The sequence below is a fragment of the Pteronotus mesoamericanus genome, unplaced genomic scaffold (genome assembly GCF_021234165.1).
Source record: "Pteronotus mesoamericanus isolate MK-2021 breed Mesoamerican mustached bat unplaced genomic scaffold, CSHL_Meso_final contig_52, whole genome shotgun sequence".
Lineage (NCBI taxonomy): Eukaryota > Metazoa > Chordata > Mammalia > Chiroptera > Mormoopidae > Pteronotus > Pteronotus mesoamericanus.
In genome coordinates, this window is record NW_026555189.1 from 8598222 (window position 1) to 8617718 (window position 19497).

At 37.6% G+C, this 19497-nt stretch overlaps 1 protein-coding gene across 1 annotated transcript in view; it reads right to left on the reverse strand.

Moving 5' to 3' along the window:
* HYDIN (HYDIN axonemal central pair apparatus protein) overlaps window positions 1–19497 on the reverse strand; it is a 347593-nt gene that overhangs the window by 162605 nt on the left and 165491 nt on the right. The window contains exons 16-18 of the mRNA XM_054579213.1: window positions 17113–17248; window positions 14518–14682; window positions 13013–13165 (exon numbers count right to left, since the gene is read on the reverse strand). Of these exons, the coding sequence (XP_054435188.1) occupies window positions 13013–13165; window positions 14518–14682; window positions 17113–17248 (454 nt within the window). The remainder of the gene's footprint in view (window positions 1–13012; window positions 13166–14517; window positions 14683–17112; window positions 17249–19497) is intronic.

Here is a 19497-nt window from a genome sequence, read left to right on the forward strand (position 1 = left end):
ATTTTTTTCTTTCAAAAATGTTAAACTTAGTGTTCCATATAACAATTTCATTGCAACTGACATTTAAAAAAGACATACCTCAAGTGCCATCCTACGAAATGCTCTACCATGTTGTATACATTTACTTTTCCAGTGTCTGTCCTTTTGCATGTGACGGAAAAGGAAATGAAACTGAACAAGAGTATTATTTGCTCTCTGATAAATATCATATAATTTTGATGTACGTGTGTTGGGAATTTCATACCACTACTAAGCCTTTACACCATGATACTTAATGCATCTCTTCCTGTTTTTGTTAATCATATGAAAGTGTCATATCTCATCTTGTACTAGCTTATTAATAAACATGGCTGTCTACTGTCAGTGCATAAATAGGCAGAATAGATTCTTTAGTTGATGATAACAATGATAGCCATCCCTTAAAAATGACATGAGTTGGTATCTTAGTCAAATTGGGCTGCTTTCACACAGCACCATAGACTGTGTGGTTTGTAAACAACAAAATTTACTTCTCACAGTTCTGGAGGGTGGCAGTTTGAGATCATGGTGTCAGCATGGTCATGCTCTGGTGAGAGCTCTCCCTGGTGGCGGACAGCCATGTTTACTCACTGTAGCTTCATAGGGCAAGAGAGCCGTCCAGGGCCTCTTCCGTGAGGACACTAATCCCACTCATGAGGATGCTACCCTCATGACCTAATTACCTCCAAAGGCCTCACTTCCTTATACTATCACATTGGGCATTAGGAGTTCATTATATGAATATGTTGGGGTGGGGCCACAAATATTTAGTCTATAACACTTGGGTTGAAGATGATGTTGGTAATGGGGAAGGAGTTATACATTTTTATGGAGAAGAGAAGGGGGGATTTGAAAAAAGAACACATTTGATCCATATAAAGGAATTTTACCTTAATCTCCCTCTGTGGTGACAAATATTAACTATATGCCTGAATAATAATTAATTAGAAAAAAACAATGTGCTAAAGCTAATTAAAAGCTAGAACAAGCAGAATAAAGATGAAAAGGCTTGCAAAGCATGCAGGAAGCCAATATACTTTTCTTCTATTTTCTGGATAGCTCATTAGTGACAAGGGAACCAAACCTCCTCCTTGCATTTTGGCTTTAGTTACACTCGAACTAATCATATTCAATCAGTAGAGTTGTCATCTAAATTCAGGGAAGGTGCTGACCAATCACATTATCTAACACTCAATCAACTGCTTTCCTTCTCTCCTTGTAGTTTATAATCGATATGACCTGCTGAAATCTGTCTTCTGGGTTTTGCATTTTGCTTTGCCAAAGTAAAAGAGGTCTCAAGTGAGGGTAGAGGTGAAAGGCTCACAGCTTGTTGTCAGGTACAAACCTTTGCTTCTGGAAGTTTCTTCATTTTACTGCCACTGGTATTCTCTTGTTATCGAATGAGTCACTTAATATGAGTCAGGAAAAACACAATCTATTTTGGAATGGCTATGACTTTTATGTGGTAAAAGAAGAGATGCCACCATGATAGACTACAATGTTCTCTTTTTAGTTCCTTATTCCTATGAGTTCATTTTATAGATTTTACAATTAAGGCAAAGATGTATGAACTCTGCTCTTATGGCAACTGAAGATACATTTTGCAATTTTTTTGTAAGTGTTCACTGATAATATACAGGGTGGGGCAAAAATAAGTTTAAAGTTATTTTTATGGAAAATAATACAGTAATTAATAAATAATAATACAAGAAAAAACCTCTGTTTTGTGTACTCACAACTGTAAACCTACTTTTACCCCACTCTGTATAAAGCACTATAAAAAATAGTTAAGAAGACTAACTATAATAAAGTGAGTTTAAACTTTAAAGCATGCCTTCCACTCTAACACACAGAAAAAAAGAGAGAAACTTTTGACAAAAATGAAGAACCAGGCATAGTTGTACTCAAAACAAGATAAACACTGAGTGGGCCAGAAATGGAAGAGAAATAAAAAAGGGAACCTGAAGCCACAGACTTCCTGGGCTCTAGGTCCTGAAACCAGAACAGGAAGCTCAAGGGAGAAAAATGGAAACCAAAACTATCCTGCTGGAAATAATGGGTAAGGACCAAGGTTCCCAGCCAGGAGTGCTTCCCTGCATTCAGAAGGATGAACAAAGCTGTGGTGCCCTGTAGGCTATATTCTACTCTTGTACTCTTCTCACCATTGTGCCAGCAGTGGTGGGCACGATGGTGGTGAATAGAGGCTGTCGTGCAATCACTGAATCTGTGATTTCTCTAGCATCTGCATGGGAAAAAGGCTCAATACCTGATTCTGGACTAGTGATATTTGTCCAGGATGATGGCAAATACAAAAAATGCTGGACAGGGTAAAAATACAGAGAATGAGAGAAAAGCATATCCCACACCAGTTTGATCTATCATTTAAACTTCCAAGTGCTAATAAGGAGAGACGCAAACATTAGCTAATCAATTCATTCTTTTCTTTTTTTTTTTACTGTTGACACTCTTACAAATGTCCCCCATTCCCTTTTCATTCTTGAGCAATCAGTAGAGCTAACTAAAATTGATTTAAAAATTTGCCTGAGATCCTCAAAGAGATGCAGGTTAGGATTATATATATATAACAAACACTGTGAAACAAAAACATGGAGATATAAATCAAGAATTGTGGCTATGAATAGCCAATTATATCTTTTAGAATTAAAAATAATAGTCACTGAAATTAAACTTAAAAAGTAAATAGATATGCATATGTCAGGTAGGTACAAAACTTATCGATGGGGTCACTTCATAAATTATATAAATTTCTAACCTCTATGCTATAGACCTGAAACTAGAAAATAATAATATTGAATGTCAACTGTAATTGAAAAATAAAAATTAAAGAGGTGAGATAAACTTTAGACCTGCCAGAATCAAAGACAGAGTTTATAAATGGGAGCATAACACTGAGGAGACAGCACAGAAAGATAGAGAGATGGAGAGATGAAAGATGTAAAAGAGAAATAAGTAGCCAATATTAAGAAGCAGCCCAAGTGACCATCAGTAAATGAGTGGATAGAAAAGCTGTGGTACATGTACACAATGGAATACTAGTTGGCCATATTTTGCGACAGCATGGATAGACCATGTAAAGTTTATGTAAAGTGAAATAAGCCAGTCAGAGAAAGACAAGTACCATATGATTTCACTTATATGTGGACTCTAATGGACAAAACAAACAAATAAAATAGAAACAGACTCACAGATACAGAAAACTGACTGACAGCTATTAGTCAGTTTTGGGTGAAAAAAGGTGAAGGGATTAAGTAAAAAAATCCTTGGCCTTGGATGGTGAATGCACAATATAATATACAGATGATGTATTATAGAATTGTATACTTGAAATATATAAAATTTTATTAACCAATGTCACCCCAGTAAAGTCAATAATAAAAAAGAATGAAAAATAAAAATAGACATGTAGAGTTGCATAGAAACATATGTGTGTATTTCTCAAAGTAGATAATAGAAGTAATGGCAGAGAAAAAACATTTGAAGAGATAATTCCAAAAACTTTCTAGTATTTCAGGCTCAAATCCTCTGATACATTAAAGAGAAATTAAGAAAGTCAAGAATAAAAAAAATACAGTCAATAGAAACTAGTGAGAAAGGCAAATTACTTATGAAGGAATAATGAGCAGACTAACAGTGGAATTTTATCAGTAACAGTTGATGCCAGAGATCAATCATCAAAGAAAAAAAACTAAACTGTCAAATAGAATGTTATACGCAGCTAAACTATCATGCAAGAGTGAAGGTGAAATCAAGATATAGTTAAACATGCATAAATCATTAGACCTCTAGCCTAGAATTTAGGATATAATTTAGCAAGAAGAGATACAAATGAAAAAGGAAGTAGGGTGATAAACAAAGTAAGAACAGAATGGAGAAAAATCAGGAAAGTATTTTGGTTACTAGAGAGTAGTTTATCACTGACTAACAAAAATCAACAACTTTGTGGTAAAGAAGAAAAAGTCCAAAATTCTACACAATAATCAAAAAATGATTTAAGTAGGAAAAGGTTAAGAGATAAGTGTGTGATAAGATTCTTGTCTTATACTTCAGGAGAACCAAGCACTCAATTCTTTCATTTTTGTTAGAAAAAGATATAATTTATTTGTTAATGATGTAAGAGTAGCTACTTAAATTAAAGAAATAAAATAAATAAAATCTATAGCTTTCAAACAGGAAAATTTTATGTGAAGCAGTAGTGGTTGAACAAGGCTTAGAGAAAACTTACCTATTCAATACAAAGCAGGAAGGGAGAAAAATAAAGACGGAAGAAAACAGCATAGTATATAGAAAATGACATGGTAGAAATTAGTCCATGCATATCAATAATCACAATAAACTTAGAGTTAGTCTTAGTATGATAGATTGAATAATGGCCTTACAAAGATGTTCATATCTGACTCCCTGATATCTGTGAATATGTTGCCTTACCTGTCAAAGGGACTGTAAAATGTGATTAAGAATCTTAAGATGAAGAGATTACCCTCAACTATAGGTGTGGGCCCAGTGTAACCCAAAGGTCCTTAAAAGAAGGAGGCAAGAGGGTGAGAGTTAGAGAAGATGTAAGGATTAAAGCAAAGGTCAGAGAGCAGAGAAGATGCTATGCTGCTGGCTTTGAAGGTGGAGAAAGAGGATGTGAGCCAGGGAATGCAGGTGGCCTTCAGAGGCTAGAAAAAGCAAGGAAATCGATTCTCTTCCAGAGTCTCAAAAAGGTATACAGCCTTATATGCACATTTTAGACTACTGATCTTCAGAACCATAAGATATTAAATTTGTTACAGCAGCAATAGAAAACTAATATACTTAATTAAAATGCAGAGTCTATCATTAGATTTTGAAAAATCCAGTCATATGCTATTTAAAAGTAAGACCTTAAATCAACACACACACAAATCTGAAAGCCAAGAAATGAAAAGATATACCAGACAAATGGAAACTAAACGAAAGCTAATGTAGTAATATTACAATCAGGCAAAATAGAATTTAAGTCAGAAAGCATAAATAATTGGATAAAATGGACAATATATTACATAGAAAGTAATAATATACCAAGGAGAAATAAAAGTCATGAAATATATAAAGCAAAATTGACATAATTGCAAGGAGAAATGGAAAAGTAAGATTTTTGAGAAAATTCTACTGTTATACAAATAACTAGTAAGGCTATAAAAGATTTGAACAACACAATCCATAAGCTTGATCTAATATAAACATACAGGCAGATAGATGGTTAGTCTGTTATACTCAATAACTAGAGAATCTATATTCTTTTTTTAAGGTCATATAAAATGTTTATAAAAACCAGCCATAGCAATGTCCCCCAAAACACAAATCTGAAGACTAAGGGTCACATAAAGCATGAGGTCCGCCTTCATTATAGTTAAATTAGAAGTTATCTATTAAAATTCTATAAAAAGGGAAAAAGTTAATAATTAAAAATATATACCCATATATAACTCACATATTAAAGAGAAAATCACAGTAGATATTATAAAATATTTATAGCAATAAAAAATATGACAAGCAAAAATGTGTGCTATGCAGCTAAAGTGTTGCAAAAAGACAATATTTATAAACTTTAAATGTACTATTAAACTAAGATTTAAAATACAAAAATTAAACATTCAAATTAAGGTGCTTAAAAGAAAACAAAATAAGTGTAAAGAAAGTCAAAAGAAAAAAATGGTACAACTAAGAGCAGAAAGTAGTGGTGGACATTTTAAGTCACAAGAAAATATTTGGAATAATTTTATGCAAATACATTTGCAACTTAGAGAAAATGAAAATTTTCTAGAAAAACTTAAATCTGAATAATCATTATAGAAAAAATCATTAGATAAAATTTCCTTGATACTTCCTATACACTCCCCACCCTCAATAAGCAGACAAAGATCCTGTGACTAAATGGCTGTATCGTCAAGGAATTGATCCTACTTCACATAGATTACATAAAGATCTTTTCAAAGATTGAAAAGAGATAGAGCTAACTCATATTACAAGAATATAATTCTTTATATCCAAACCAAAAAAGTGCAATGCAAAAAAATGCAATAAAAGATTATAAAAAGATATAAACAAACAGGTGCAAGAATCTAAATAATATAATAGAAATGGTATCAGCAGTATATTCAAATAATAATATAACTGTTTGGATTCATCCCAAGATATAAAGGTAATTCACAACCAGAAAAATCCATTAATTTATTCACCATATTAACAGATTACAGCAGAAAAATCGTATCATCTCATTAGATATGAAGAATACATTGTTTCGGCACATGTTCATGATAACAAAATAGGAACAGAGGAGAATTCCTTACTGTGATGTAGGTATTTACCAAAAATCTGCAGGACATACTACATTTAAAGTGGAACATTTAAAGCTTATTCATTAAGGTCAGGAATAAGACAGAGATGCCCACTCTAACTTACTGTACTATTCAATATTTCACTGAAGAACCTATCCAATGCAATGAGTCAAGAATAAGAAGTAAAGTATAAAGACCAGGAAGGAAGCCTGCAGATGAGAGTTTACCAACAGAACAAATTAAGAGATGTGTGGCAAAACTGAGGGCTGATACAGACTGATGGATTATACAAAAATCAGTAGTGTTCCTATATATGATTAATATATAATTACAAAATGCAATGAAAACAAGGTACCATTTATGAGAAGGAACTCTGAAGAGATGACCAGGGATGTGTAAGACTTTATAAAAGGGCATAAGAAAATCTTAGTAGAGATATTTTGACTAATTATAGCAGTACATTTCTATTGTTCATTTTCTAGTTGTGTAAATTTGGACTACTTATTCACCATCCTTGTGAGTCATTTTTCTCATCAGCAAAATAGAGATAATAATAAAACTCACCTAATCTAGTTTTTGAGGATTATATTAAATAATACACACAAAAGACTTGGAATACAGGTTAATACTTACTAGGTGTTTAGCTATTACTGTTATCATTAAATTGTACCATTTAAGACAGCGAGGGTAATAACACTGGGGTAGATAAATGGAATACTACAAAAAGCTTAGGAACACACCCAGATGCAAATTAGATCTGCAGTATAACAGAGAAAGCATTATAAATCAGTGGGAAATGAAAGGACTATTAAATATTGTACCTGGTGATACAATTGGCTTCCTTTATTAAAAAAATAGACTTCACTCACATTATATATAAAAATAAACTTAGCTGGATTAAAGAACTGAGTCTAAAATGATCTAAATAGAAGAGCAGAAATGCATTTCTTAAACCACAAATAAAAGAAATGCAAGAAAGTAAAAGATTCATAAAGTTGAAATAAAAATTTAAAGTATCTTAAAAAACCCAAAACTTCATTATAAGCAAAGGGATAGTATCCACGGTGTATAAAGAACATCTAAAAATAGATCATTGATAATAGATAATTGACAGAAGAGGATACCCAGATGAAAAAAATGTCAACCTCAATAGTAACGAGGGAAGTATAAATTATATTGCATTTCATTTTCAGAATAGCAAAAGCAAAGTCTGACCATATTACGTTTTAGCCTACAGAGATACAGAGATCTCAAATGCTCCTGGAAGGGCACATTGATACAATCACTTTGCAGAGTAATTTGGCACTATCTAATGAAGGTGAAACTACACCTATCTTAAGGTCCAACAATTCCACTGCTAGATATATACCTTATATATATACAAAAAGTATATGATACGTTGCATACATACACAGAGAGACATATATTTTGTTTACTACAGCACTGTTATAATAACCCAACTGTCAACCAATAGGAAAAGAAATAAACATACTACTGGTAAGTCGCGTATACACAGCAGCTAAGATGAATTAGATAGATTTATATGTATTAACATAGATAAAGGTTGGAAACATAACCTTGAGTCTGAAAAACAAGTTGCAAGATGTTACATGCAATGATACAACTTATATACATTTTAAAGCAACAAAATGCCACTATCTAGTATTTATGAATACACATATACCTGTAATGAGATATAAAAAACATGACATGGATATACATCAAATTCATGATAAGGTGCCCTCTGGGGAAAGAAGAAAATGGGACCGGCAAGGAGAACATATAAAACTCCAACTTTAATATTTTTTTTCAAAATAAAGGATCTAAGGTAAATGTAAGAAAGATTAACATGAATTAGATTTGAGTGTCATGTGTATCTCTTGAATTTTTCTGTGTTAAAAATATGGTAAATATACAATGACTTCTAGAATCACATATTTCTGTCGTGAAAGAACAGGACTGACTACAGTTCAGAAAATCTGAGTTATAGCATAAGGGCTGCCGTCCTTTGGGCATGTTACCTTGGGCAGGTCTCTCAGCCAATAGAACCTCAGTTGTCTGATCTGTTAAGAGGGGCCTGAGGGAGTGTGGAGGCAGGGGCTGGGCAGAGGAGGCAAAAGGAAAAATTGAGACAACTGTAATAGCATAAACAATAAACTATATTTTTCAAAAGAATAAACAAAGGCCTGTATAAAAAAATTTTTTTTAAGTCGACACTGCAAACCTAGAGGGAGTGGGGGTGACTGAGGACACAGAAAGTATTATGGCATAAACCACAGTCAACGTAAGAGTTTAATTACGAGGTAAAAACCCAAAGATTATATCGGAAGTGTACATTTTATAAACAAACTTATTATTTTGCAAAACCCTCAGAAACAACAACAAAAAAGGATATAAAGAGGTAAAACAACTGCATCTGGTCTCTGATTCAGGCGCATTTCTTTCATTTTTGCTTATATCTTTTTTCCTTACCTGTTTCCTTCCATCGAGGTAATGGTTCATTCTGAGGACAGAGCTAAATCTACCCACTGAAGGCTGAGAAACAGCTCATTCTACCCTCTCTTCACACACATTATGGGATGTAATATCTTAATAACAGCATCTATCAAAAAGCATTGGAGAATGATTGCTTGTCCATTAGAAATCTCTCTAACACTAATACCTCAATATAGTAAAAGAACTAAGTTCCAGATCTATAGCATGAGCTTCCAAGTTATGTAGGGATAATGTAGTGTATGAGGTATAGCTACAGATTTCAACAACCCAGCTGCTACAAAAAAACAAATGAACACACACCTCTCCAGAATGCCTACAATTTTACTATCTCTTAAAATGGATTGGGTCCAGCACCAAGAGCACCAAAAATCTCACTGGATATAAAATGCTTGCCAGTTTCCTTCTGGTTTTGTCTATTTATTTTGTTAAAATAGGTCATAACTTTTTTTAACTTCTTTTAAGAACTATAGTAGTGAAGAATTTTTACACACATTTACATGAGAACTGAAAGTTCTGTCAGACTATGTTACATAGGATCAAAAAAGGACAGTGAGCTGTGTCATTATTTCATACATGTAATAGAAGGAATTATGGTTGATTGAAAATAACATCATGGAGATTTTTTGCAAATATACATTTTAGCATATCTCTGAATAAAATGAAGACTATCTGGTCCTTTTGTCTATTTCAGAAATGCTCCTTAATTTCTTGCCCTTTCAGCAAAACCTGCTCTTCCAGATGTCTATCTTTAAGGGCCTTCTATGAACATAAACCCAAAATCTTTTTGCTATGTTTAAGTCCATTTTAACTACCAACGATTAGGCAAAGTTAGGCAGTACAGAAGCACCATGGAAAAGACCATGGGTCTGAAATCAGACCACCATACGTCGGAACAGGCTCTGCCACTTGGCACTTGTGGCAATTTACTTAACCTCTCTGCACCTTTGTTTCTACCTTGTTAAAACGGACATTATAATAGTGTTTCTCTCACAAGAGTCCTAATAAATGAAACACTGCATATAAGTTGCAAATAGAACTAAATAAACATTGGTCATACTGAATGTCATTCATTGTATTGTCATCATCAGCCCTGTTGCTAGGTGTTGGGAATTCAAAGCAGAGACCCTTGTCATTTGAAGGAGTCAGGCATGTAAACAGGTAAATATAGAAAGGCAATCCGCATTTAAATGATGAAATAACCAAGCGGTTAGGGTCTGAAGGAGATGTAAAAGCCCAACGATTCCCTTGATGCCACACTACTGTGTATGGCTCTGGCAAGAGACCAAGAAAATAAAAGTTTAAAAAGAACCATACTTGAACGAGGCATCAGAATTCCTGTTTCCTGGATCCTGTAAACTCTAAAGATCGAACTACAATGGCCTCTCCCACAGATCACAGAGGCAGAAGGCCACTGTGAAAATGTTTTAGTGCCAGTTGAATCCCAAGGTGTCACCGACAATTGTATACAAGCTCTCAAATTAACAGTACCCAAGGCTGAATTACAGCCAAGAGCGAAAGGAAAAGGATTCCAGATGCTTTCAACCAAGTGCTGAGCAATGCACTTGCTCTACCTAGCAAGGGGCACCCATGCAAACAAGGCATCTGCTTTCCCGCCCAGTGCAGAGGTCCCAGCGCCTGGGGGAAACTACTTTATTCTCGCATTCATTTCTGCTGTCACCCAGAGAGAGGACATCTACCTTCCTGAAGGAGCATTGTGTGTACAAGCAGAGCCCACAGAATCTTGGTAAAAGGGCCTTTTGTTCTCTGTTCTCACATTCTGATATTTTTTACCCTTCCAAACCAGAGGTGATTCACTCTATTGTTTTGAGTCCTTCAGCTTAATCCCGTAAGTCTGCAATTGGAAACCTTTCGGGAGGTTGGTATTTCAGGCATTCCAAAGCAAAGGAGACCTTTCTGCTGCAGGTCACGAAAAACTCTTCTTTTACTGATCAATTTTTCTTTTAACTCTCAGGATAAATTAAGCTTTAATGGAACAGAAAAGAATATAATCTTCACTGTTTCTTCAAACATATTATACTAAGGTTTCTGTTCTTTTAAAAAATCATTTTTGTATACCTTTTATTTCTGAGAAATTTAAAATTGCTCTTAGTGTCATTTATCTTCCCAACATCACAGTGAAGGTGGGCTTCCAGCTTCCCTTCTCCTGGCCCTTCCAGTGATAACAAACAGATGTTTCTTGCTAAGGGAGAAACCAGTCACCGTGTTTGCCGTGACGTGCACGCCGTGCACAAGGCTGAGCATGACAGACGGCTGACAGCAGGCGCCGCATCTGGGGAGGGAGGGCTGACACTCGGTGACAGCCAGAAGAGGAGAGGGAATGACCCCTCCTGTCAGGACATCCACAGGAACTCCAGGCCTGACTTCACAGTAATGGCAGAAGAAGTGAACAACGTGCCCTTGACCCTACTTATCTCTGTGGGCTGAAAATTAAGTGCAATAAATATTTGACCACCATTTACCTGGGTTTTGAGCTGTTGGCTTAGTTAGGGAACAAACAACTATTAATTAAAGCTATTTCCTAATGCTTAGTAATTTCTGTAAGAATGAATTTGCAATTTTAGTGCTGTATATTAAGTTAAATTTAATAAAATGTTTTTCTATTTCTTCTCACTGTAGGTAATTTCTAAGTTAGTATAATTCAACTTCTATAACATCGACACAAACAGTATTTACTAGGAAATCCATCAAAATCCCAGTCAAAATATGAAGAGTTTAATTTTCAACTATAAGAATTACAGTTGAAATGACTTTGATGCTAAAAGGGCAATCAACTCAATAAACACCAGTTTTCCAAGAGAGGACTGAGGGAAACACACATTCTACAGCAGATCACCAATAGCACTCATTTGGTTCCTTGGAACTGGAGCTTCCTGGTTTAAGATGATATTAGAGAATCAAAAGATGGAATCATGAAACCTTTATGGAAAAGAAAAAGTCCCATTTTAACAACTAGTTGTGTCATTCAGTATATACCCTATATTAGCAACACAACAAAACAAAAACAACCAAAAACCCCAAGAGATCCTTGATGTGCTTTTTGCTCTTGAAATGTACCAAAAATTGCCATAAACAGTGAAATCTGGATATCTGAGAATGAAACGGGAGGTAGTGAGAAAGGGAAGAGGTATGGTATTTGTACCTAAGCACTCCTGTGGTCTATGCCCCTCTTCTTCCTCCGCAATGGCAGTAGGACCCTCCAGTGCCCACTCATTGTCCTGAACTGCTCAGGTGACTCTTCTGTCCCTCCCCCACTGTAAACTCTGCCTGTACAAAACTGGACTGGAAGCAACATGTCCTAAGCAATTCACCAAATCCATCAACTCCCAAGCTTTCCACCAAACCCATCAATTAACTGGATAAAGACTAGCAAAGGCATCTTTTTTGTAGGACTTTTCTTTAAATGTTATTATTTATACAATGTCTGAACCTCATGTTAAAAAGAGCAGTGACTGTATTGGAAATGGCTGCCTTTACAGGGAATAAAGATAAATGATGATAAAAATGAATAATGATAATGGTAAATGGCCGCTGATTGGGACCAATGACTCTGAGGAGCTGTCACACGTCAGCAGAAAACTATAATTCTATTCATTCTGATAGTGATTTTTATAAAATTAATAATTTTGATTTTTTAGAAATACCTGACAAATGCTGAAACCAAATGTTAGCATTCATTCAATTGTCAATAATTTGCAGATAGAAGGGCTATACAATTTTAAATTTTATATTTAAATTTAGAAAATGTTTTCTAAAATCAAGTATATTAAAGCACTGTATTAGAAATTCCTAAATTCTGCAAAAAAGAATATATTATCTCTGTTCAAAGGACATTTAAAAGGTATTTTCTTGAGATACAGGGCCGGGCTTACGTACAGCTCAGTGGGATATCTCTGAAGCATCTTCCTGCACTGAGATTACAGTAAATATATTTGTTTGTTTACTAAGCTACATGTATATTGTGTTTCTTAGCCAACAAAATTATTATAATAAGGAGGAATTGAGGATGAGAGTGACATTGTTTAATGCAGTTGAACCATGTACATCTCTGCTTTTGGTGATCATTTTCGAAGGCATTTGCAAAGGTTAGGGCCACTGCCTATAAGACTTAGGCAAAATTGTACTTTAATCACATGACAGTTCCACAATCTACTCACCATGCGTGCCTTAAATAATCCAGGGATGAAGGACTGGTTAGATAGGTTGAGAATCCTGGAAGACTCCTTTAAGACGTAGATAGTGCCAAAATTAACTTGAGTGGGATGTACATAGATAACTGGGCCTTCACCGACGCTCCTTATGTGACACACCTGTGTTCCCAGCAAGGGAAAGGACACAGAAAATAGCTGAAAATAGCTGGTCTTTAAAACTGATTGAAGCAGAAACTTCTAGTCACTTCTCTAATAAAAAGAAGAGGCATAAGAGAATGTTTAGTAAAACTGACATCCCTTTCCTCTGATACTCCGTGGTCAGAGGGACAAAGGGAGGGCCATGCTGGTCAGACCTTTGAATCCAGCCTGAAATTCCTCCAGGGTGATCTGCTTCCCGGGGTCAGCCCAGAACTGTGCACCAAGGGGAAACCACAGTAATGGTCCTCTCTACGCTGCCCAGCAGCCCGCCTCAAGAACACTTTGCATGGGCCTAAGGACTGGTGCTTAAGAATCGGAAATGGCTGGATTGAGCCCCGTTGTGCTGCTTTTCTAGTGGCACACGGGGCTGTCTACTGCACACAGCTGTGCAGGGCTGCAATCCACCTTGCTCTGTTTCCCTCGCCCTGTGCCGTCAGCCAGGAAAGGGGCCTTTTTCTTTCATAAAGTGCTGGTGGCTCAGCAAATGACCCTCTTTTGAGCTGCACTGCTGCGCCCAGGGCAGGCAGGCAGGGGACCTGGATCAGTGGCACCTTGTGATACTGCTTTATAAGTCAGGCGGCTTATCTATGGCATGTTACATAGAAGACAGAAGCAAAATCCTAGTTTATTCTACTGATAGCTAAGCAATCAGAAATCTCTTCAAATAAATGTACACTAATATCACCCAGTGCCCAAATAAATCAAATATCTAGGGATTCATAGCCTGTTGGGCAACTTCCTTTAAGATTCAAGATTTATCCTTTGATTCATCTCAAGCATTAGAGAGCTTTCCATGTCCCCCTCTTCCCACAGTTGGAGAGAAGCTACTTCTCTTAACAGCTAAGGAAGGTTAATTTGGGCAATGAGTCCAGTCAATAATACACAGGAAGAGATCTGGTGAGCTATGAGTGAAATTGACCTCAGAGCCCATATGCAGCAGGCTGGTGATGCCCAAACCAAGCTTCCCACAGGAGCAGCTGAGGAGGGTGTTAAATATACATGTGTGCTCTCCCCTCTGAGGTTTGGACTTAATAGGTTTGAAAGGGTCAGGCACGTCTTGGTATGTGAAAAACTCCTGAAAGGAGTTTAAGAACAAGTGCTACAAAACACCACTACTTTTGGACTTATCTGCAAATAGATTCCTGAAGTAATGCATTGCTAGTTTTTTACCATTAAGGAGTGAATATGTAGAATTCTCAAACTACAAACAACTGGAGGATATTCAAATATGACATGTGCCTTAAAAACAGAGGCTTGGAAGTTTGGTAAAGAGTACAGCAATTTTAAATACAATTCTAAAAACTGGCTCTCACCACAGGGGGGTCCTGGCTTCCGAAGATTGAGATGTAAACTGTGGATATGTGTTCCCCAGTGACCTGGGTCTCCAAGGCCAGAGGTATGTGAATGGTGCTTTGGGGAGGGATGATTCCGCAGGGGATGGGACTAGAGAGCAACACAGCAGGAGAGTCCTCACATACCTGGTGGAAGAGACAACCAGAGGGATAAGCATGTCCCCAGCAGGTTATAAAATCAACAGCATATTAGAATACTTGGAAACAAGTGTTGTCCCATGTCCACAGAAGTTCTTTAGAAATGTCTCATCATTTGAGCATTTATGTAGGGATGAGCACCCCAATTTTGTAAAAAAGAAGTTTGGTTAAGTGGAATGTGCATAAGGCCCCAGATCCAAAGGGTACAACCCAGCAAGATGCAGAATTTATCCACAATTTGAATTAGTTCAACACAACAGCGGTCCGTGGCCACCTTCCTTAACCTGGCCTCCAAGCCCCCATGTTCACCGCCTATCACCTCGTCCCTTTGTGCTCCATCAACAGAGACCACAGGTATTTCCCAAACACACGACACTGCTACCCACCTCCCACTCTTTGCCCGCGTTTCCTCTCCCTGGAATGCCTGCTCCCTGCCTGCACACTCATCCTGGGCATCCCCAGGTATCCCCAGTGCTCTGGAGTCAGAGCTTCTCCTCTGTCCCCAGGGAGCACCCTGCAGTCCTTTTCCACAGCATGCCCTATCTATGTGTCCATGGTCACCATGGGCTGGAAGCATGAGGGCGCAACCTGGGCCTCTTCTCCATACATGTCCACTTTATGGTCCAAAACAAATGCTCATTACATGTTTTTTAAATGGGGAAATAGGTGGGCAAATGAATGAATGAATGCCATCCAGTGTCTATCAATGAACGTTGCCCAGAACGCTGTTCTCTAGCCTATCACTAGCTTTCATGCAATGACAACAACTGCAAATAAAACTTTAAAAATCCCATGGCCAAATAAATTGAGGTAATTCTGGGAAACACTCTTGAGAACCTCAGTTCCTCAAGAGAAGGAGAGAGCATACTGGCTTCACCCCACGCTCTGGAGTGTGTGGTCTGGAGCACCCCCACGGTCTTTCTGCGCCTGGTTGGGTCTAATGAGACCTAATCTCACTCTGCGGCCCTCTGCAGCAGTGCACCATCCTGCCTTAGTGGAACGTGAGGCAAAAGGAAAGTCAGTAAAACTGATTCTGTCTTTAAATAAAGTTTTGATACTTTGTTCATCGTGGATTTTTTTCATTGATTTTGATTTCTTAAAATGCAGCATGAAAATGTTACTTATCTTGACCACTGAGTTTTTTTGGCTCTCTCTTAAATTACGTGATTGAGGCAAGTGCCTCACCCTTTTCTTAGCCCAGCTGTGTAGAAATAGCTTCCCCATCACCCCAGATGCGGGATCTGCTCTGAGTTCTCAAGATGAGGGTGCACTGTGCAGGGATAGCCTGTTGTGCTGTTAAACACCTGAAAATCAGAAAAGTTGTCTTCTGTCACCTCTCACCCTTGGCTTCTGGCTCTGTCTCAGAGAAGCCCACAATATCTGTAATTCCCTCTTTTACATAACAGCCCTCCAACTAACTGAAGGATAGCTACTTTGGCCTGGTTAAGTCTTGTCTCTTTCAGATTAAACACTACATTTGCTCCTCATATGACTTGAATTTTCAGATGACATAGTTTGCCATTCTGGTTACTCTGATCATGATTCATTTTTTTCCAAGTCTCTATTACAAAAATGCAATGTCAAGATCTGAAGACAAATTTCTGACACTGTGCTGATCAGCAGCCATCTCCTATCTTTGGCTGAACACTATGTTTCTCTGATGTAACCTAACCCTGCATTGGTTCTGTGGTCCCCACATTGGCCTTTTAACTCATTTTGAACTTGTGGCCAAATAAAACCTCCATTTGATTTTTGTTTGCATGAATTTTTATCAGAGTACTGTACTTACAGAACTGCGCTTAAACTCAAATGTGTTCTTGGTAAATGATATCTCATTAGGAACCTTCCATTACTCCAGGCTGTACAGAGCTTTTAAGATCTTTAGTCCATGTGTGTTGGACTGCTTAGTCTTCCACCTAGCTAGGTGTAGTGGCATGTGGGCAGAACTTTCTCATAAAACATTAAGAAGCAATTTCTCCTTTTTCATTTCCGTATTATCTGTGGCCTTCTAGACCATTTGTGAGTATTGCATTACTCTGTTCATGAAGCTGTCCAAGTCACAGCCATGGACATAAGTGAAGACTCCCAGCTGTGCCTCACTTCCCATGCATGGTTAATTCAAAGGCAATTATTTGCAGGTGTAACTTTTGCATGTTGGCTTAACTGACCTTTTTTTCCTTTAGTAAAGGCAATTTTCCAGGGAAATTAGCAACCATTTCCACCTGCAGCTGCTCACTCATGCAGATGGCAATCCAGCTGTGGCTTTACAACCCAACTCCCAGACTATCCCAGGGTTAAGAACCAGAATTACATAAAGCCATGTCTTGAGGGATATAGCTCTTAAGAAGGGTTTCTCTTTCTTATTGAGGAAATCCAACTGAAGAAAAGTCTACACTGAAAAAGGATAAAGTACCTCACCTGAGGCAGAACCTCATAGCATCCTGGGAGGTCATCATGATTGACAAGCTGGATGGTTTTCTCACATGGATACTTCAGGAAGCAGCGCCCAAAGTCTACCTCTGTATTAACCAGGCGGAGGGTAGGAACAATACACCTGCTCAAAGGAAGGAACCCATTGAAGAATTTAAAAGGATAGAAAGCTTGTTTACATATGGAAATGAAGAGTCCCAAGTTAAACACATTTGTTACTGTCACATAGTATTTTTCTTTAATAACTACATTAATCATTTTCAAATCTTCTCTCCTGCCATCCCTTTCTCCCTTAGCCCCAAGCCACCATTTTTTAATCAAAAATGGCTAAAAGCAGGACTCAAAGAGCTGTCTTCCATGGGTAATGACTAACATTTACACTGTTGTTCACATTTGGCCTTCCCTTGGCAACAGGCCCCCACAGGACAAGTTACTTACGGTAGTGGATCAGTTTCCCTGACAAACGCGCAAGGCCGCCAGCATGTGGTCCTAACTAGCTGTGACACTTTGGACCAGAGTCCCCTGAGTGATATCTCACACCATATAAATAATGGTAATAATTCTAATTCCTATGCAGAACAGCTGTCTTGCTTGCATCAGTAGGCGCAGGCAGCTGCTCCACTCAGAACTGGCACTGTGACAGTAGGACGCGGCGGGTGGGGGGGAGGCAGGGAGAGTTGTGTGCTGAAGAAGGAAGAACTGAAGCCCTGCGTGTGCAGTAGGTCTCTCATTAGGTGACTTGGGTTTTATTTTTTGTCTGTGAATCTCAACGTCTGACCTGCCCTGCTGCACGGTCACAATATAATGCACTGGTGAGGAGCACTGGAATTTGAATTAGATTGAGCCAGGTTCAATACTGACTTTATGAAGTACAACCTTGGACAAACTGTTTTCCTACCTTAGAGACCCAATTTGCTTACAAGTAAAATGAAGGTAATTCTAGGGGATGGCATTTGCATCGTTAACTCTTCTTAGGGTGTTGTGGGAAATACAGGGGGTAATGTGAATGGAGGGCCAGTGGCATAGAAAGGCTCAGTAAGAGATGGTTACTGTGTGGTGGAAGCAGAGCAAGCTGTTAGTGCCGCCTCTCTGGGAAAGTCGCTTCAGGGAGCAAGTTGTAAAAGCAATTCTTCTGTTGAGCGTCTTTGAGCAGTTCCTACAGATTACACTAAAGTAATGACAGGAGAGAGAGTCTTGTTAATCCCAAAGCTTAAGATTTTGCATGGAATAGGTGTTCACTTTTAGCTAAAATGGAAGTTGTCAGTTGACCCAGTGACTTTCCTAAAACTAATACTTTACTACCTGAAACACTGTGGCTGAGAGGGTACATAGTACTTGACTTGGGTCACAGAGCAGATGTGGTAGGAAACTAATAGCCTCTTAGGACCTTTCTTTAAAAAAAAAATTAGGATAGCTGCAGGGAGAAGAGGCTGGAAATTATTAGAATAAATCCACATAGAAAAATGCAAGAAGGGACAAAAAGGCAAACTTGGATGTAGAGAGAACCAGATGAAAGACTGTGTATTTTTTAAACAAACAAAAAAATTAGGTCTTTGGAAGGAATACTAAGTAAGTAGATCATGACAAAGGCTTGACCTTGAAGCTCTCTTAGAGATGCTCTCTGACTTCATCCAAGCCCAAGGCTCATGTAGTAGTGCATGTTATAATGGCCCCACCAACTAGCATATCTGTACCTTCTTTAAGATGCATGTTCCTAAGATTCACTACAGACCTAAATTCTAGGAATTGATATATTAATTAGAAGTTTTCTCTATTTCCTTTAGATGGCATATATATACTCTGAAGTTCTAAATCTGGAGACTTGTTTGCTTTGACAATCATGTGGTCCATGATTAGGATCACTGTCATCATCAGTAGGTGACACACCACCCTTGGAAAGACTGTTAACTTGGTCAAGGAAACACAGTCATCCAAAAAAGCCAGATTCTTACCCTCACCCCAGAGCCCATTGCTGTCTCTTTAAAAGAAAGAGAAGCTGGTGATGGTTCCGAGGAGTTTACATTGTTAGAGATGGCCTCATGGAGGGCCCACTTGCAGCCTGGAACAGGACTGTCTCGCTAAACGGATCTTACACTGCAGAATTGTGAATACCACTCTTTCTGCTGAATAACTCTGCAGTACTGTATTTGAAGATAAAAATAAAAAATAGCTACTGTTCACATCTTTCTGCTAAAACCTTTTTAGTTCTATACCTTCAAAGTCAGAAAGTCAAAAATAGAGAGCACTATTATTCTTCATACCACAAAACACACACATCCCTTCTCTTATCTCCACCAAAGGTGCGTTTGCTGTTTTAAAGCTTTGTTATTTCAATCAGAATCAGTCTCCCTTCCTGGGAAAGCAGGACAAGAG